This window comes from Aspergillus sclerotioniger (genome assembly GCF_003184525.1).
Source record: "Aspergillus sclerotioniger CBS 115572 chromosome Unknown BO94scaffold_61, whole genome shotgun sequence".
NCBI lineage: Eukaryota > Fungi > Ascomycota > Eurotiomycetes > Eurotiales > Aspergillaceae > Aspergillus > Aspergillus sclerotioniger.
The window spans coordinates 20756-44083 of record NW_020291051.1 but is presented as its reverse complement, the minus strand read 5'-3'; the positions used below and the strand labels follow the sequence as shown (position 1 = coordinate 44083).

Sequence of the window (23328 nt, the reverse complement as noted above, 5' to 3'; positions counted from 1 at the left end):
TATGTGTAAGATATTGAATATTATTAAAAATATTTAATAGTACTTAGATATTTTTAAAAATTAGTAAGCCTCTTTATTTATAAATATGCAAGCTTTAAATAATAATACTATTATTATTTATTAAAACTATTTATAATTATAACCATAAACTCTAGATCCTTTGGTCAGTAATGACAGATATTCTAATATTAATAATTATAATACTATCAATAATATTTTAAGTTACTGGAAGACTGATGAGATTAGCTACTTTTAGCTAAATATAAAAAATAATATTATTATAACATACATTAGTAGTCTTGTCTATTATAAAGATATAAATATATTTCTTGATTATATATATAATAATGCTTTGTATAAAGTAAATTCTTGATTAAAGTTAATATTACTATATTTTAGTACAGCTTTAAACTTTTCAATCTAAAGTATTAATTAATTAGAGAGTCTGCTTTTCTAGAAGATAGCATATTTTATGAACTTAATAAATATTTTGAACTGAATTCTGCTGTTGTTATGAATAACCTTAATATAATAAAATATATTTTATTAATATTTAAGCTCAGTATTCTATTTAGAAATTTATATAACAAGTTATTTATTTAACCTGTACAGCTAATATAAGTACTCGTTTTTAATAAATTCTGTTTATATAGAGTTATCTTAATACATATCTTCAGTAATATATTCTATAACTTATTAAAGAAGATAAACTGGGCTTTTTTCTATATTACTTATTTAGAAATTATTTATATAGTAAAATCTAGCTGATACTAATACTACTCATTATATTTAATATGTTATCAATTAGTTTGATAGTAATTATAGACAGTGCTTCATGGCAATGACTATTATAATAGTAATTAATAATATTCTTCTTACTAAGACTTTAATTATTTTTACGGTAACTAATACAATCAGAATACTAACTGGAATCTTAATAATAGACATAAATAGAGTTTTAATAATAAATTATAATAATAAAATCAAGTTTATTAACCGCGGAATCTGTAAAGTTAGTTAAACTAACTATAATAATAAAATAATTAACAATGTTTCTATAATATTATTACTGTCTAGTCTAATCTTGTAAATTATAACTCTAATAATTCTAATAATCAGTAACTAACTAACAGTAATATTAATAACTAGTAATATAAGTAGTAATCATTTAATTACTAGTTATAAAATTATAGTATATATATTAAATACAGTAATTAGTATATAAAAGCCTATACTGTTTTTATTAATAATACCCTGCTACATAAAGATTAAGATCAGTAAGTACTTATATTATATAAATAACTACTTAACAGTGTCAAAAATCATAATTACATAATTTATCCTATAATCCCAGTATTTATTATACTAGTGATTCTTTTAATTATAATAATGATCAAGATCTACCTGGTTACTTTAACTTTAATTTATTTAATAATATATATTACACTGAGCCAGATTTCAGACTTAGATTTAAAAATAATGATTCTTATATATTTAATATAGAGATTAATAATATTAATCATAATATCTCTACTTTTTTATTTTTTATTCATAATAAACATGTTTCTGATAATATTTCTAACCATAAATATATTATTATTAATTATCTTATTTATTATAAAGACTCTATATTTAATGATAAACTATATAAATATTTACTTTACTTTATATTTACTAATCTATATAAATCAGTTATATTACTTAAGAATATTTATATGATCAAGTTATCAAGTTCTCAGATAATTGAACATGATAAAATTAATATCTCTTTAGACTTATATTTACAGTGTGTAGTTACTATTAATACTGGACTAAATAATACCTTTGTATACTATCAATCATGTCTTAATACAGGTTATTTATCAAATATTAATAATATTATCTTTATTAAGAATATATTAAATATTTAAATCTGATCTATAGAATACTTAATTCATATTACTAGAATTAGCTTCGAACATTTCTCTATAGAATATACTTTATTTAATATTTATTTTTTATTATTATTAATATCCACATCTACTATTTATAGACATATTAAGATTAAAGTTATAGCTTATTTAATCACGGGCATAAAACCTAATCTAATTATTAATATAGATATTATAGATTATAAAGATATTATAATTAATCCTGATTATTATATTGTAATTATTTATATGTGTAAAAACTTTATCTTTATTATAGATAATATACTGAAGATTAATTATATACTACTTATATTTATTTATTTTAATTAATATATTGTTGTACTGAGTTACTCACGTAGAAGAATTTTTATTAAGATTAAAAAAGATTTCCTGAATTAAGATCTAATTTTTTAACTTGTAGATAGTAGTTAAACTTTATGATTAATATATTATACTTATCTCGTGGACGTAAATTTTTCTTTAATCAAAGTTTTTAAAAAAATCTTTAAATTTATTATTATTACTTATTATGTCTGTTTTAGTGATGTCTTTAATTCTGATTTTATTACAGTATACTAAGTTAATATAAATGTAATAAATCTAGGTATTACTTCTATTTACATATATAATGCTGATAGCTTAATCATTATATATAAATCTTTTATATTATAGAATCTTTTCATTAATAAATGAGATACTGAGAATATTACAGTCACTTTTCTTAATATTATTATATATAGTAAGAATCTTGCTGTTATTCAGTATATATATTAACTTATTAAATATTTTTATATATAGATAAATACTGATACTTTTAATATTAATATTATTAATGTTTTAGAATATGAATGGATGGAATTTCTTATAAAGAATAGATAAAAATAATATATTTTAAAACTGTATATTTTCTATATCAGTTAATATAATTAAGAAATTATTAATAAAATATTCAATTTTGTATATGCTTAAGATAAAATAGAATATATTAAGAACTATATTCCTATCAGATATTCTGTTTTTATTATATAATATAATATTTATATATCTGAAGACTTTCTATTAAAAGATGATATTATTATAGATTTATATAATGCTAATAAAGAAACTTAGCTAGATATTTATCTTATACTTATTATTAATCATAATATTATTTTACTGAAGTACTGTTTATACATCTCAGTATTTAATATTTATTAAATATTTTATTAATAGTCAGTACGTGATGACTATTATTATTATCTTATTATTATTAGTTATACTGTCAAGAAATCTTTAATATTATTATAATTAGATTTTTTAATTCTATTTTATTCTTTTAATAATAGATAGATATTTATTTAAAGGATTTTCATGCGTTCTGCTGTATATATATTTTTAATATAATTATTGTATTTTATTTATTTAATAAATATATTATCTATCTTGAGCAAGTTTTTGTTAAGCTGAGTAACTTAAATATTAAGATTATTTTTAAAACCGTTTTTATTGTCTTTCCTTCTGTTTGTTGATTTAATCAGTATATTAATATATTAGGTTTGTATATATTTAAAAATAAACTCTGTATTATATAATTATTAAAGGCTTTTTAGATATTAAAAAATCTTGAGTATTATATAGCTTGACCGGCTGGTTTTATAACTATGTTAATTATTAATATTAGAAAGATAAGGTCTTTATAATAATAAAAAATAAAAATATTTAAAAAAATGTATTATAAATCTCTTCTGGATCACCTGTCCATAATAAATTTATTACTTTTATTATATATAATAATCTTATAAATACTAAATATTAAGCTTTTTATAAACCTTAATCAGAGTTTATTAAGAAGTTATTTTTTACTTATTTTAATCATCTACTTTAACTTTATATTAATTTAGATATATCTTATAAAAATCACAGTACTATATTATATTATATTGATTATAATTATAAGTATGCTAATAATGTTATTCCATCTTCATATATATGTATATATTTAGTATTATTTCTTAATTATATGTTAATATTAACTAAGTATTAATACTGGCTTATAGAGCTGGAAGATTCTTATTTAATATAGATATTCTATAAAGTCTATTATTTAGTTAAGTATATTATTATATTAGTAACTATCTATACTAATTATTAATTTATTGTGAATATTACTATTTAATTATTACTAAATGTTGTATTTGCTGATAAACTGAATTTATATTTAGAGCTTTTTACTGTATATAATAATTCAGACTATATATTTTTTATTATTCTGAACATATAAATATTGTTACTAATATATTATCTTATTTCTTATTTTTTAAATAATTAAGTCACTGAATATAATATTAATCTTAATTGTAATATATACTTTATTTTTACTAAAGTATATATTTATTAAATAAGTGTTATTATATATTCAGATTCTATAGTACTTCTACTTAATAAATTTAAAGATTATTTTTATTAAATTTATAAAAATAATTTGCGTGTATATTATATTCTTAAAGTTCTATATTCTTATTATAAAGCTATTCTTTTCTATCATATTAGCAATAAAAGTATTTTTTGAGTAAAGAAATAATATATTATTTTTTCTATTAATAGTCTTTACATATATAAAGATTTATGGCTTTACTTATCATGCTTTATGATATAAAAAGTTGTTTAACCTATCTATAATAAGCACGGATATTGAGGCTTAAATACATATTTAAATATTTTAAATAGTATTATTATTTATAAAGATTATAAGCTATTATATAAATATAATACTTGTTATTTTATATATATATTAAATGTCATATTAATACATATCTTATAATTAATTTTAATTAATTAATATATCTTTCAAACTATTTTATATAATTATATAAATTTTTATTATTATTCTTTTATTTATTGCTCACAATCGCTCTAACATTCAGTATAATTAAGTAAAAATAATAATAAGTTTATCAAATATATAGACTCAATTTCTAGTTTATTTATATAATTTACTATATATTAGGGCGTTCAACTTCTTACTTATCTGTAAGAATATGATTAGGACTTGTTAGATATCTTTATTTTAGATTATAATATCTAATTTACTATCAGTATTTAGAAGGAATTATCCTTTAAATTAAATATATTATAGTATTATAGTACTGTTTATTATTCCTAAACAGATAACTAAATCAAATATATAATTTAAATTATTAAGATTATAATATATCATGCAGTTACTTAAGATCTATTTCAGATTTTATAACTTTTAATTATTATCAGTACTTTAAATATATTATTAAATATATTTATAAAATAAACACTCTTTTATCTACTATCTAATATAGATTTATATCAACCTTGGTACCTATTAAAAAATTTATTATTTAATTAAGATTATATATTTTCTTATTTTAATAGTGAGAAAGCTATAAAGTTTGCCTCTATATATATAAAACTTTATTATAATAAATATTATTAATCTATTTTCTTTAAGTCTGGTAATAACATCCTGATCAGACTTTGTAAAAAGTACTTACTATTTATCAATAAGATCTTAAGATATATAAAGCTTTTTTAATTATATAATAGTCTTTATACAGTTATCCAATATATTGATTATCATATATATTATTTAATCTGCTTAAATTATGGGATGTTTATAATACCTTATTTATTACTTAAATCTTATTCTTATATCAGTAATACTTCTTATATAGGTAATTATTTTATAATTTCTTTTATACAATGATACCTTTCCTAATCTTAATCCCACTGATGTTAATCCCGCTGATCCTGATTCTATTATTATTAATCTTAATCTGTTTAAATATAGTCTTACTAAATCAGGTTCCATACACACAGACTACTGGGAAATTGATTGAATTATTAATAAATTGTATATATATTATGATCGTGGTTGTTTCTTTATATAATATCTTGTTTATTATCTTGGTTATAGAATAGATTATGATATCTAGAGCTATAAAAAGGATATAGATATTTCGGACCTTATTTATTAAATATAAGAATAATATTCTTAGTCTTAATATTTAATATTAATACTTATTATATATCTATTTCTTACTTTATGCAACAAGAACATTACTTTTCTTTTATTTATAGAAATATATAACTGCCTTATCAGATGTTTTATGTATATAGAGATTCTAGTTTCCTGCAGCAATCTAATAATTACTTAATATTATAATCTTATTTTTCTACCAGAGATCTTTCCCGTGTCTTCCGAATCTGTATGTCAGTCTTCCAGTATATAGCTATGTTGACGGGCCCCCTCGCTCTTAGACAGATCATCATACTACTTAATACTCATCATCTTCCTTGCTTGGCTGCCACATCTGCTAAAGAAAAACAATACTAGTAATAGTAAAGTAAATAGGATAAACAGGATAATATAAATATTATATAATATCTGGTAGAGTTATTATTATATTATCTCTCTATTTAAGTTTGATTATTCTTGATTAGACAGATATTATTATTATTACAATCTACAATAAATTTACTTTTCTTAACTATAGTAATTTATAATATTAGTTATTTAGAAAGTCTTAGATAATCTGGATAATAAATATAAAAGTTATATAAATAAAATAGTATATTCTTAAAATCTTTAGTAAGATATTATTTATAATTATTCTTCTTTAATTAAATCTATTTAATCTAGTATTATAATATATTAGCCTGCAAGTTGCTTTTTAATATTTACTTAATTTTTTATTTAGTGTAATTATTAATTTTGATAGAGAATACTTAAATAAAAACTTATCTAGATAATGGTTTTAAGATACTATATAAATAAAACTTATTAAAATAAAAGATTAAATACACTTTAATATTATTAGATAATAAATCTTTAAACTCGTGGTTAATCTTCTCAGTAATAAATATAATAATATCATGAAGTCGCCTGCGGATAGTTCTCTCAGCAACATTAGAAACACGAGCTTCTTCACGAATACTGCAAATTTCTGAATTTTTTACAGCAGAGACTGCTAGTAGGACTCTTCCTTCCTTTCGATTAAATCTCTTGGATTTTGACGCGCTTTTGGAGGCATGGTTAGTGGTTGAAATGAGCGAGGTGTTTGACCGCGATCAAAATTTAGGAGGTGCGGCGCTCGCTTACGTGCGGCGCTCGCTTACCGGATACATTATTCTTTATTTTAATAATTTAGTCTCTTATAATAAAAATATTCTTTTTTTATTAAGATTTTTTATTCTTAGGTTTCATGCTAGAAGTATGAATAAAAACTTTAAAAAATATATTTTCAAGATTTAAGATAATTAAAGTAATATAAGGACTATAAATCTTTTTATAATTACCAGTAATTATAATATTAATTTTAATATAATATTTTATTAGATTATTAATAAGATTAGTAAGTTAATATATTCTTTTATATAATGATTTAAAAAAAATACTTCTTATTATTAAAATTATATAAAGTTATTTTCTTTAGTCTAAAAGATATTATATATGTCTTTTTTTAGATGTTTTTACTAATCTCTGTCTCTATAACTAGATAATAAAAATATAAAATAAAAATATAGAATTTTTTTAAATTTTTATATGCAGTTTATTGTACTGATAATAAGTCTTATAAATTTTATTTAAATTAATAAAAATAGCTTTTAATCACTTTAAAATATTTTTTATATTAAGATAAATATTAGTAATATTATAACAGGGTCTAGAAATCAAGTACTTTGTAATATTATTTATATAATAATTAATAGTATGAATAAATTATATAATTAAAGTAAAAAAATAAATAAATATTAATCTTTAACTTCTAGTATATAATCTGTATTTAATCTTTGAAAAAATATTTTTTCTATTACTGAATAAGAGAGAATTAAAGATTCCTAATATTTCTTTAATCTAGAAATTATTTTCTTATGTAAAGTATTTCTTCCTAAATAAGATATTTATAAAACCAGGATATTCTATTTCTCAATTATTTTTTTTCTTATAAATTAAGATACTAATCTCCTGACTCTGCCTGTTTAAAATATTAAGAAAATTATTTTTCAGATTATTAATAATCTATTATAGAATATTAAAGATCTATTTTAAATCTCTTTTATATCAGATATTAAATTTAGCCTGGTTAAATCTATCCTTTTAATCTGATTTATTAAGGACTATGGCGGAGAGTCTTCAGTTATTTCTAAAAATAAACATTCAGCTACTTTCTCTAATTATTTTATTTAGTTTATTTATTTAATTAGTGAGATAGATTATATTTAGTTATTAAGTATTATTGAAAATATAGATAAAAAGACTACTAATATCTCAGCAGGAGCTGACTATATATAATAATAATACAAATAAAAATAATTTTTAAAATTATGAAATAATTATTCAATATAAAATAAAGTTATACTAATACTAATTCTTCTAGAACTTTAAGCGTGAAGAGAAAAAAAGAAAACCAGAAAGTATTATAAATATCTGCTAAAGAAAAACAATATTAACAACAGTAAAGTAAACAGAATAACCAGGATGACATAAGCATCACGTGATACCTGGTGGAGCTGCTGTCACAATAAGTAAAACCTTTAAAAATATATTTTTAAGATTTAAGATAATTAAGATAGTATAAGGACTGCAGGTTTTCTACGACTACTAGCAGTTATAGTATTATTCTTAATATAGTATTTTATTAAGTTATTCATAAGGTTAGTAAAGTTAATATATTCTTTTATATAGCAGTTAAAGAAATAGTCTTTATTATTAAAATTATATAAAAATATTTTCTTTAATTTAAAAAATATTTTATTATATAGATCTTTTTTTCAAATATATTTATTAATCCTTATCTTCACAGCTAGATAATAGAAATATAAGATAAAAATATAGAGTTTTTTTTAATCTTTGTATACAGTTTATTATACTGGTAACAAGTATTACAGGACTTATTTAGATTAATAAAAATAACTTTTAAATATTTTAAAATATTTTCTATATTAAGATAAAGATTAATAATATTATAATAAAGCCTGAAAATTAAGTATTTTTAATATTATCTATATAATAACTAGTAATATGAGTAAGTTATATAGTTAAGATAAAAAGTTAATTAATAGTAATCTTTAGTTTCTAATATATGCCCTGTATCTAATCTTTAAAAAAACATCTTTTCTATTATTAAATAAGAAAAGATTAGTGTGACGGCTCGGGAAGAAAGACGATGAATGTGTATTATGATGATCTGTCTAGAAGTGAGGGGGCTTGTTGATATAGCTATATACTGGCTGGAAGGCTGACATACAGATATGGAAGGAATACAGGGAAGATCTCTGATAGGAAGATAGAGATATGATGTTAGATATTTAATAAATCATCATGGAGAGCCGGAACCTCCATATATATAAAAAGGAAATATAATAACGTAGTTATATATCCCTATAAATAAAAGAAAGATAATATTCTTATCATATAAAGTAAAAAGTAAAAAAATAAAGATATAAATACTGAAATCAAGCACCAGGACTAAGAATATCTTCTTTATATTAATAAATAAGATCTGAAGTATCCATATTATCTTTATAAATCTAAGACTCATGATTAGCTTTATAACTGAGATAATAAACAAGATGTTATTTAAAAAAAGAGCCACGACCACAACGTGTACAATATTTATAAAAAATATAATTAATTTTACAGTGATTTATGTATATAAGACCTGGTTTGGTAAGACTATATTCAAATAGATTAAGATTAATAAGATTAGTAAGATTAGCGGGATTGGAATTAGTAGAGTTATTATTATTATTTAGAAAATTAATATGATGATTCCTTATATAAAAGATATCACTAACATAAGAAAATAATTAAATTAAATGATAGATAAAATATTATAGACACTTTATAACATAGACTGATCTAAATAATACATATAATAATTAACATATTAAAGAATTATATAAAGATTACTATATTATTAAAAAGGCTTTATATATTTTAAAGTCTTAGTAACAGATATAAGTACTCCTTATAAAATCTGATCAGAATCTTATTACTAGATTTAAAAAATATAGACTGATAATACTTCTTATAATAAAGTCTTATATATATGAAAGCGAGCTTTATAGCTTTTTCAGTAGCTAGATAAGAATTAATATAATCTTATTTAATAAATAATAAGGATTTAAATAAATATTAAGATTAGTATAGATCTATACTGAAAGGTAAGCGGAAAGATATTTACTTAGTAAAAAGTTTAAAGTTATATTAATAGTGTTACTAATAATCAAGAATTATAAAATCTAAGTTAAGTCTTAAATGGCTGCATAATATATTATAATCTTAATAATCTGAATTATATATTCAGTTTAACTATCAGTTTATGAATAATATACTGTATTATAATACTATAATATTGTGACGGCTTAGGAAGAAAGACGATGAATGTGTAGTATCATGATCTGTCTAAAAGCAAAGAGGCCCGTCAACATAGCTATATACTGGAAGACTAACATACAGGTATAAAAAGAGCACAGGGAAAACTTCTGATAAAAGGATAGAGACAGGACATGACAGAACCTCTATATATATGAAGTAGAGAGTCGATAAAGCAGTCATATATATTCTCTAAATAAAAAAACAACATCCTTATTATATAAAGTAGAGAGTAGAAAAATCAGATACTAAGACTAAAAATATTTTCTTAATACTGATAAATAAGATTTAAAACATCTATATCATCTTCATGGATCTATAAATTATGATCTGTATTATAACTAAGATAATAAATAAAATATTATATAAAAAAAGAACTATAACTATAATATATACAACATTTATCAAAAATATAATTAATTTTCCAGTAATCTGTATGTACGGGACCTGGTTTAGTAAGACCATGTTTAAATAAATTAAGATTAATAGAATCAGTAAGATTAAGATTAACAAGATTAAACTCAGTAGAGCTATAATTATTATTTAAAGAATTAAGAAGATGATTATTTATATAGAAAGCATCACCGACACAGAAATAAGATTTAAGTTAAGTAATAAATATGATATTATAAATATTCTATAACTTAAGCAGATCTAAATAATACACGTGTTTTCTGATATATTAAAGAACTGTATAAAGATTATTATATTATTAAAAAAAACTTTATTTATTGAGATATTAAGTTATTTACTTATTTACAAGGATATAATTAAGATTTATTATATATCTTTATTTTTTATTATGATACGCATTTCAGTAACAGTATTTAGAAGGATTTATTTTTTTAGGCTAAATATATCATAATAGTATAGTACTGCTTATTATCCTTAAATTAACAGCTAAACTGAATATATGATTCGAATTATTAAGATTATAATATATCATACAGTTACGGAAGATTTATCTTGGATTTCACAGCTTTTAATTATTATTAGTATTCTAAATATATTATTACATATATTTATAAAATAAATATCTTCCTATTTACTTTTCAGCATGGATTTATGGTAATCTTGATATGTATTAAACAATTTATTATTTTAAGATTATATATTATTTTATTTTAATATTAAAAAAGTTATAAAGTCTACTTTTATATGTATAAAACTTTACTATAACAAATATTATCCGCTTATATTTTTTGAATCTAATAATAAAGTTCTGATCTGATTCTATAAAGAATACTTACTATTCATTATTAGGATTTTAAAACATATAATTAATTATATAAAAAGTCGAAGAATTAAACTTATATATTTAGTAAACTTGTCTACTATTACTATTACTTAATTATACTAGAGATCGGAATAATTATAAATAATAGATAAAAGAATAATAATAAAGTCTAATATAATTATATGAAATAGTTCGGGAAGTATATTAATTAATTAAAATTAACTATAAAATATATATTAATAAGATTTATTCTTGATATATATAGAATAACAGGTAATATATTTATAAAATAACTTGTAATCTTTATAAATAATAATATTATTTAAAATATTAAGATTTTTATCTAAATCTTAATGTTTACATTTATTATAAATAAGTTGGAAATCTTTTTGTACCATAGTACGTGGTAAGTAAAGCCATAGATCTTTATAAATATAAAGAATATTAATAGATAAAAAATAATATATTACTTTTTCATGAAGAGAATATCTTTATTAATATAATAAAAAAAAGTAGATTTATAATTAGAATATAGAACTTTAAGTATATAACTTGTATATAAATCAAACTTATATATCTAATAAAGATTCTCTTTGAATTTATTAAAAAGTAGAATAATAAAATTAGTATATACAATAATACCTGTCTAATAAATAAATATTTTAAAGAAAATAAAGTATAAGAAAATCAAGTATATATTACTATTAAGAATAACATTATACTTAGTAACTTAATTATAAAAGAATAGTAGATAAGATAGAATATGAGCAATAATATTTATTTATTTTAAATAATAAATAATAGACAATTTAAATTATTATATATAATAAGAAACTCTAATCAAGCATAGATTTAGTTTATCAGTAAAAATAGTATTCAAAAACAGCTATATAATAATATTCGTAATAAATTAATAATTAGTATAAATAATTACTAATATTATTATATGTTTAACCACATAATAGACCTTACAGAGTACTTATATTAAATAGAAGACCTCCAGTTCTATTAGCCAATATCATTACTTAGTAAAGATTAATATATAATTAAAAGATAACACTGGATATACAGATATACAAGCTAGCAGAGTAATAATATTATATATATATTTATTAATAAAATAATATAGTATAATTTCATGATTTTTATATAAACTACCAAGGTTAATATATAACTAGATTAAATGATTTATTAATAAAACTAGATTGGAGTATATTAAAAACTAGATATTCAGTATTTATAAGATTATTATATATTATAATAATAATATATTTATCTTCAACATGTATATTCCCGGGAAATTTTCTGAAAAATAACTTAAATATCTTAGTCCTTTACAACTGTAAAAATCTAATTTTTTTAATTTCATAATTAATATAATTACAGAACCAACCTGTTAAACTAACATAATACTCAAGGTCTTTAAGAGTTTGAAAAAACTTTAATAATTATGTAATATAGAGTTTATCTTTAAAGGTATATAATCCTAAAGTATTAACTCACTGGTCTAATAATTAAATCCAAAGAAAGATAATAAATACTTTCTTACGAATAATCTTAATATTCAAATCACTTAATTTAATAAAGACTTATTTAAGGTAATTTAGATATTTATTTCATAAACGGGATGTACTAGCTATATTATTAATTTATGTATAATAAAAAGTAGAAAGATTCTTTAAATAAATATCTATTTAATATTAGATAAATAAGACTAAATTAATAAATCTTATAATAATGATATTAAAAATCTTCTAGCTATAATAACTAATAATAAGATAATAATAATAATCTTTATATACTAATTACTGATAAAATATCTAATGACTATTAAAAATAGTAAGATTTATAAATAGTACTTCGATAAAGTAATAATAATAATATTAATAATAAATATAAAATAAATGTTTAATTTAATTCTTTTATTAATACCGTGTAGATCTATAATAATATACTCTTTTAATATAAAGTCTTTAAATATATAGATATTATATTATATAATTAAGATAGGATAACTAATAAAAGTATAGTTCTTGATATACTTTATTTTATCTTGAATATACAGAGAATTAAATAATTTAATAATAATCTTATGGTTATATTAATCAATTTAATAAATATATAATTTTAAAATATATTATTTTTAATTATTCTTTATAAAGATGTCCGTTTATTTATAGTCTAGAATATTAATTAAATTAATATTAAAAGTATTGATATTAATCTATATATTAAATATATTCAGTGAGTTAATATATATATTACATAGTAACAGCATTCTTGCTATATATAATAATATTAAGAAAAGTAATAATAATATTATCTTCAAATATATTATATTTATTAATAAGTGAATTATCTAATACTGAAAACCTATAATGTTATAAAAATTAGTAAAAATAATAATAAGCTTTATAGTATTTATATATATTCAGTATATTATAATAAAATAAGAATTAGAAATATTATTTAAGTAGATATAATAAATAATAATAATAAACTTAAATATATTATCAAAAACTTTAATAAAAGAAAAGTTTATATCCACAAGGTAAATACAATATATTAATTATAAAAATTAATTATCATTAATAAGTTTAAAGATTAGATCTTAATTTAGATAAATTATTTTTTTTAATCTTGATAGAGATTTTACCTTATAAATAATTAGATATAATAATATATTAACTAGAGTCGATAAACATAGAGAATATATAACTAGCTTTTAATTTATAATTAATAAAAAAAGTAGAATTATTGCATGTATAGATAGTAGTAATATAATAATTAAAATTAATAATTATATCTTTACAGCTAATGATATTTATATTAATAAGTAGATTTAGCTTTATATTATTAATTAGATATATAATAACTTTGTTCTTTATATAATTATAAGTAAGAACTTAATATTTTGTAAAAACTGTAAATAAGAGAAAATAAATATTATATATAGTATATTTATTAAAAGAATATTTTAAACTAACACTAACTATATGAAATCATAGTTAATAAAGTGGATACTAATATTGAAAATACTTTTAGTAAAATTAGTCTTGATAATATTTAATAAATAATCTGTATTAAGATAAATTTAATAGTATAGGAATATATTATTCAATCTAGTATTAATAATAACCGCATATTATAAGTACAAGTTTAAAAACACATTAATTATATTAAATTTAATTAATTGAAAACTTAATGATTTAATAATATAGATGTCTGCAGTCATATAAATAATTTATATAGATTAATAAATATAAAATAAGATAAATGATTATATAATTTATCATTAAATAAAAAGTCTTTATAATAAATAAAACAATTAATAATGATATAATTATAATTAAAAATCTTAATATTTAAAATACGATTGTTATAAATAAAAGATCAAAAATAGAAAGATTAGTATTATTAATCTCCGCGCTAAATATATAAGAATCATTATTTTCAAATATAGATCTGAAATCTAGCTCAGTATGGTATATATTATTAAATAAGTTTAAATATGTAGATAGATCTTGATTAGTATTGATAAAAGAATTATCAGTATAATAAACACTAAGATTACAAGATCAATTATAATAATTATATAATATAGTTACTTACTGATATTAATCCTTATAAAATAAAATATTACTAATAAAGATAGTATAAACTTTAATATACTGATTATTATGATTATTATACATACCATAATTTTATAATTGAAAATTAAATAGTTATTACTATTTATATTATTAATTATTACTATAATTATTGATATTACAGCTATTAAAGTTATAATTCACAAGATTAGACTGGGTAGTAATAATATTATAGAAATACTATTAATTATATTATAATTAGTTTAATTAGCTTTACAGATTTTGTAGCTAATAAACTTGATTTTATTATTATAATTTATTAACATTCCAGTTAATATTTATATTTTAATTATATTAATTTTTTTAGAAATAGTTAGTATTTTAGTAAAAATATTATTAATTATTATTATAATAACTATTACTATTACTATTCCTGTAATATTAATTACTATTATTAAATTAATTAATATAATACTAAATATAACAGATAGTATTAGCGTCAGCTAGATTTTACTATAAGAATAACTTTTAAATAAGTAATTATAGAAAAAGATCAAGTTTATCTTTCTTAATAAATTATGAAATATATTATTAGAGATATATATCAAAATAATTTTATATAAATACTATTTATTAAAAAAGAATATTTATATTAATAATAAAAGTTAAATAAATAATCTCTTAAATAAATTCTTGGATAGGATATTAAGCTTATATATTAATAAATATATATTTTATAATATTAAGTTTATTTATAGTAATAGTAAGATTTAGTTTAAAATATTTAATAAATTTGTAAAACATACTATCTTTTAAAAAAGTAGATTCTTTAATTAAATATCTTTTTAAATTAGAAAATTTAAAGCTGTACTATGATATAGCAGTATTATAAAAATATATAATAATATTAACTTTAATTTAAACTTTATTTTTATATAAAGTAATATTATATATATAATTAAGAAATATCTTTCTATCTTTATCATAAACTAGATTACTAATCTACTTTATAATAATATTATCTTTTATATCTAGCCAGAAATAACCAACTTTACCAGTTTTTTAATAATCTAAAATATTATTAGCATTATTAATATTAGAGTATCTGTTATTACTGTTTAAAGAATCTAAAGTTTATAATTATAATTACATTTAATAAATAATAATATTATCATTAGAGCTTGTATAATTATAAATAAAGTAGCTATCTAGTTTTTAAAAAGACTTAAATATTACTAAATATTTTTAGGCAAGTGATTTTTTGACCGTAAGTATGGATTATTTGACCGGTGCTATTCCTAATAAAGTATTAGCGCTGGTAAGGGCCCCACCCATCTGAAAGAGAAAATAAAAACAATACCTGTTTTTATTTTGTATTATATTTTTAAATAATAATAATAATAAAATTGATAAATATATTATTTAATTCTTTATACAGAGTCTGGTTTAATATAAAATCAGATTATAAAAATTAAATATCTTTAGTAATAGAAAGAAAAATAATATAATACAGTTAAAGAAAATATAAAGATTTAAAGATTTTTATTAAATAAATAGTAATTAAAGTAAGTAAATATATTTGTTTTTTAGAAGTGATTATTCCAGAGAGAATCTTAGTTTATAGTAAGTAAAAAACACCGAGAATTAGTATTTATTTTTTAAAGAAAGTAAATAGTAATATATAAGAAAAATAGATATCAGATTTATAGATTCTGGAGTAGTAGTAAAGTCTATATTAAAATTTTATAACCTTGATAAAGAAATAGATCTTAAATAATTATATACATAAGAAGGATTAAAAAAGATATTAGTAAAGTATATAGAAATCTATTAAAAATATCTAATAAAACAAGTGATAAAAAATTAATCCGACACAGAAATTTCTTAATGATCTTATTAAGAATACTTGTATTAATATTTTAATTAGAAAGATAGAGATAGTGGCGTGTAGACACACGTTCTGAAACATATAATTTAATAAAGATATAATCTATATAATATAAAGTATCTTAATTAAATCTTACAGTATAGAGAGAATCTGAAAGAACATGAAAAAAAGTAATTTAATAAGTAAGTTTAGTAATTTCAAGATTATATCTTAATAATATCTAATATTCTTAATATAATAAGTTAATAAGATACACAGTACAGAATAGAAATAAGGTTTTCTAACTGTAAAAAAAGTAGAGAAAATAAAGATAGAAAATATTATAAAAAAAATAGAGATAATAATTTAATAAAAAAAGAAAAAGAGAATAATATAGAATAATAATATACGAAGAATATATTTAATAGTAGTATTCAGTTACTAAAACTTTCAGATATCTGAAATTAGTAAAGCAGTATAGTGATAGAAAAAGATAGAATAATAAGAGAAACAGTAAATAAACAGAATAAACAGACAGACAGAATAGTAATATATATTATTAAATGAATAATAATAAAGGTTTAGAATTAATCTATAAATATATTACTATCTTTATAACAGTTTTAAAAAGAAAGATAATGAATATATAATATAATAATTTATTTAAAAATAAGAAGCCTTGCTAATATAATTATATACTAGCTAGAAGGTTTATATATAGATATGAAAGAAACATAGGGGAAATTTCAGGTAAAAAGATAAAAATTATTAGATAATCAATAAATCACTGCAGGGGGGCAGAATCTTTGTATACATGAAGAAGGGACCTGACAAAACAGTCACACTTATATATTTATTATATTAAATTAATATTAGTCTTACTTAATTTTTTCTTTATAATCAGTTATATTAACTATAAGATTATATTATCTGTAACATAGGATTCTATATTTATATAATTGTTTTGTCAGCTCCCTATTTTATTCACGTATGTAGCAGAGCTTCCAGTTTCCTGCCTTCATGCTAGAGATTCTCCCTGCACTCCTTCTGCATCTGTATATTAGTTTCCTAATATATAACTATTAAAAAAACCTCCTCTCTAATAATCATTATACTATTCATTATTCTTGATTTATATTACTATTATAGAGATAGTAATATATTTACAGGTTGATCCTAGACCTCCATTACTATTTATTTAATTATATATTATTATTGTACTTATTTATTTTCCTGTTACCCCTTACTTTACTAATTTCAGATATTTAAAAGTCTTAATAATCAAATACTACTACTGAATATAATTTTCTTTTACATCATCTTTTTCTTATCTTTCTATTAATCTTATTATTTACTTTATTATCACTATATTATCTCTGTTTTTATAATATCTCCTATTATATACCCTGTATCTTATATCTTATATTTTATTAAATTTACTATACTATCAGTTCATTATTGTTAGAGGTATGTAGGGAGACGTGGAACAGTGCAAGGTTAGCAGTCAGGCTAAGGCTTATATTACGAGTCTATATAGTACAAATAATGTGTATATATAGGTATAGAACTAATCATTAGACTTTGTAAGGAAGTGAGTCCTTACACGAGTCGTTGACCTCCTTCTCCCGGGTGTACCTGAGTATATAGGGGACTCTAGGGATCTGCAGAAGTATCTGCGGGTAATGATGGCCTTATGGTCTTGTTCTGACTTTTTCCCCTAGAAAGGTTTCTTACAGTCTTCTAGAGTTTTTAGTGATTAGTATAATAAATATTTTATTAATGAGACAGCCATTCAACACAAAATAAAGTCATATTGATGCTAATCACTCTAGAACTTTAAGCATGAAGAGAAAAAAAGGAAAACAGAAAGTATTATAAGTATTCACTAAAAAAAACAACACTAATAATAATAAAGTAAATAGAATAAACAGAATAATATAAGTATTATATAATATCCAGTAGAGCTGCTGTTATTATCTTATTCAGATCTAACTATTCTTAGTTAGAAAGATATTATTATTATTATAATCTACAGTAAATTTGTTCTTCTTAGTTATAGTAATCTATAAAGCTAGTCTTTTAGAAGACTCTGGTTAATCTGGATAGTAAGTATAAAAATTTTGTAAATAAAATAATATATTCTTGAAATCATTAATAAAATATTATTTATAATTATTCTTATCTAATCTGATTTATTTAATCTGGTATTACAATATACTAGCTTACAAGTAATTTTTTAATATTTTATTAATTTTCTTTTCAGTATAATTATTAGTTTTAATAAAAAGTACTTAATTAAGAATCTATTCAGACAGCAGTTTCAAGATACTGTATAAACAAAGCTTATTAAAATAAAAGATTAGATAAACTTCAATATTATTAAGCAGTAGAATTCTGAATATATAATTAATCTTTTTAATAAGAAGTATTAAATTATACTAGCTTTTTAAGTGTTTTCTAGATAGTTATCTCCAATACTAGTTATAAAATATTAATATATATCTTATCTTTAATAGCAAAATTTACAGAATAATATTATTAATTAATTGTATACATTTATATCTGTTTATATACTTTTTATAATCAGGTTCTATATTTATTTTATACAACGGGCTAAAGCTTGAGCTTATTATTAATTGACAGTATCTGTAATAGGATTTTAGAAAGATATCTAATTAAAGAAGATATAAAATTTATATTCTTATTTAATTATGAAGAATAATAGTCCTATATATTTCTGTAGCAAGACTGTAAAGATAAAGTTAATTGATAATAAAAGTTCAGATTAATTATCTTAATAGTAATATATAAAAAGAATAAGTCTCTGTATAATATATTAATTTATAATTTTGTATTTATTTATTAGTCTAGAAATAGTATGTAGTTAAAAGTTTAAACTTAATTTATAATATATAATAAAATTTATTCTAAAATCTTAGTATAAATTATTATCTGTAATCTGATATAATAATATCCAAGAATTCTAATTAAAAATATATCTATTTTAGAAAGAGTTAGACTATTTGTTATATAAAGATAAATTGTATATAAAATATTAAGATAATTTATTTATTTAAATTATTAATTACTATAAATATAGTATTAAAGTAGTGATATTTCTTCAGGAATATTAAGTTTATTAATAAATATTATTTTAATTAATCTGAAATTAGTAATAGGTGTAAAAATCTTTAAAATAAATTTTTAAAATAAATCTTTAAAATAAATCTTATTATATATTTTTTTACCTATAAATTAAATAATTATTACGATAATACTGTACATCTAGATTTTATATATTTTAACAGTATCAATGCTTTATAAGAATCAGTATATTTATTTAGTTTAGATAAATAAATAATAATTAATAATAAATCTTATTTAATAACTGGATATGCAGATTCTTATTATATAAAATTATTAACTAATTATTCAATAAGATAAGTTTATTTTTATAATATATTCTCCTTCTGCTTAACAAGCTTACTTTCAATAAGACTCAAAGAATATTCTTAATTAATTATTAAAAATTAATTTATTATTTACAAGTATTCTTCCATAAAAATAATAGTAATTATAAGCTTTAAAATTATTAGAAAAATATTAATACTGTTTATAAAATATTTTTAAAATAATAAGATTTATTTATAATATTAAGATAGTATATATTTACTTTCTTTCTTGCAGATCAAGATATCTGTTAAAGTATTATACTTTCTAAAATAAAATAAGATTAGAAAATGAAATTAGAAGAAAAGTTCTGTTTATTATACTTGACAGATTTTCAGTTACTTCATAATTATAAAATACTTTAAGATCTGGTAATTAATCAGAATATTAAAATAGTCTAGATACTGAAGTTTTTTAAATTCTAGTCTTTATTATTTTGAAACTTGAATAATTACTAATAGCTTTTTATTATAAATATTATATTTATATTCAGCGGGTAACATAATCTTAAAATAATAAGTAATTAAATATTAGAGTTTATTAATTAATTATAATAATATTTTAATAATAATTTTATCTACTATATCTGTTTCCACACAGATAAAGAATGTAAAATTATAATAAATCAAGATAGATATTAAGACTAAGATATTTTTAAATATTTTAAAAGGCTTTATATAAATAGGATTCTGGTTAAAGATAATATTCTTCAAGTAAGTTATATTAGAGGCCTTGCTATCTTACTGTAAGCTTTAATAAATTATTAGAAAAAGCTATAAAAGTTTAAAAAGATTAAACTTTTTTAACAATTATTAAGATTATTTATTTAATGATTATAATAATCTTTACAGGATCTACATGAATATTATCTATAATAATTATAAATCTAAAATTTATATTTATAAATAATAAGTTATAATCTTACTATCTGTAACTTTTTAAGTACTAGCTGTATATATAACTTGTATTCAGTTGTATTATTACTATAAATTAGTATATTATTAATATAAATAGTAATGAACTTATTTAAATATTTTATTAAAACTTTTCTAATAAGTTACTGAAGGGTAGCAGATCTACTTATAAATCCGAAAAAAGAATATAGTACTTAAATAAGTTATATCATAAAATATAATAAGATGTTTAAAAATACGATTTATTCTGATTTAATAAAAACTCTATCTAATATTAAGCTTAGTAAAGATCTTTGTATTATATAAATAATTTATAATCTTATTAATTAAGAATAAAGAATACAGATTTTTCTTCATTAAGATATTTAGGTTTTAATAATTAATACAGAAATACAGACCTCTTTCAGTTTTATGAGTTATCAGAATCAGTAATATGAAGAATATAAAGCTCAAAATAATAAATTCTTTAATTAAATTTTTAATAATATAATTATAAACTATCTGCAGTTTTTCTACTGTTATCTTATAAAAGAGAGCGATACTTAATAAATTTACTCTTTCTAATTAAACTTTATAATTATGATATTAAGAAGAAAATAGGATATCTGATCTTTTTTAAAAATACGTTTATTAGATCTTGATATTATTAAAGGATTTTGTTAATCTTGTTTTTAATTATATATAAGAGCTCCAGCTTCTCTATAATAATCTTTTTAATTATATTAAATAAAGTAATAAAAGTCTTTATCTTAGGATTTTTTAAATACTGCTGGAAGCTAATTACTCTAATAATAATAATTTCTTTATAAAAAAACTTAATTAATATAAATATTAGCTCTATTCTTATAGTACTGGGAGAGTAATAATACGAATAACTTCTTTTTTTGAAATTATACTTTGTCCTTATAAAGATCTTATACAAGCTGCCTCAGCTGGTATAAAAAAGAATTATAATAAAAAATTAAGGTTTTCATTATATCTTTATTAATTATATCTTATAATATTTCCGGACTGTAATTTATTAATACTTTTAATTTATAAAGAAGTATTTTATAATATTTCAAGAAATATTTATAAGAAGACTAGTTTTTATCATGTTTTTCAGGATTAGTTAGTTTAACTAGATTAATTAATTATCCTAATAATTTAGTATAATATTATACTTAATAAACTATATTTATCCCAGAACAATTGTATTATATCTTTTTAGATCTAGTATAAGAAATAAGATCTTTAAAAATAAATAATTATTAATTATCAGATTTGAATTAATTATATATATTAAATATATAACTAGTTTCCGTCGAAGTCTGTTACAGGAGTAATCTTATTTAAAATTAAAATTAAAATTCTAAAGTGTTATACTAATTTAATAATAAAAATAGTATTTATTAATAAGTAAATATTGGCTCCGGAATCAGGAAGTATATAAATAAAAGTAGTAATACTATTATTAAAAAATAATACTAATAATTTTATAATTATCATTTTACTATACTGGTTTAAGCTTTTAACTTACTTAAAAAAGAGTCTTTTTCTAGATATTATTTTTTACTGGCTCAGATTTCTTTTTTAAAATCTTTAGAATTTTTATTTATATAATCTTTTTTTAGATGTTTCTTATTCTAGTAGTCTAGTTTTTTATAATAAAAATATTTTTCTTTTCTTCTTAAAATCTTCTTATTCTTAGATTCCATACTAGAAGCGCAGGTGGAAGCTTTAAAGAATATATTTTTAAAATTTAAAATAATTAAAATAATATAGAGACGGCAGGCCTTTTTATAACTCTCAGTAATTATAATATTATTCTTAATATAGTATCTTATTAATTAATTAATAAGGATAGTAAAGTTAGCGCATTCTTTTATATAATAATCAAAAAAATACTACTTATTATCAAAGCTATACAAAATTACTTTCTTTAATTTAAAGAGTATCTTATTATACAGATCTTTTATTTAAATATTCTTA

The 23328-nt window shown here is 18.7% G+C and overlaps 1 protein-coding gene across 1 annotated transcript; it reads right to left on the bottom strand.

Moving 5' to 3' along the window:
• Positions 1–21356: 21356 nt before the first annotated feature.
• On the bottom strand, positions 21357–21603 carry BO94DRAFT_480307 (uncharacterized protein; the record flags this gene model as incomplete). The annotated part of the gene is made up of 2 exons (XM_025608787.1): positions 21357–21492; positions 21524–21603. Coding segments are annotated over 2 exons (216 nt in total), but the record flags the coding sequence as incomplete, so codon positions are not given.
• Positions 21604–23328: the final 1725 nt, after the last annotated feature.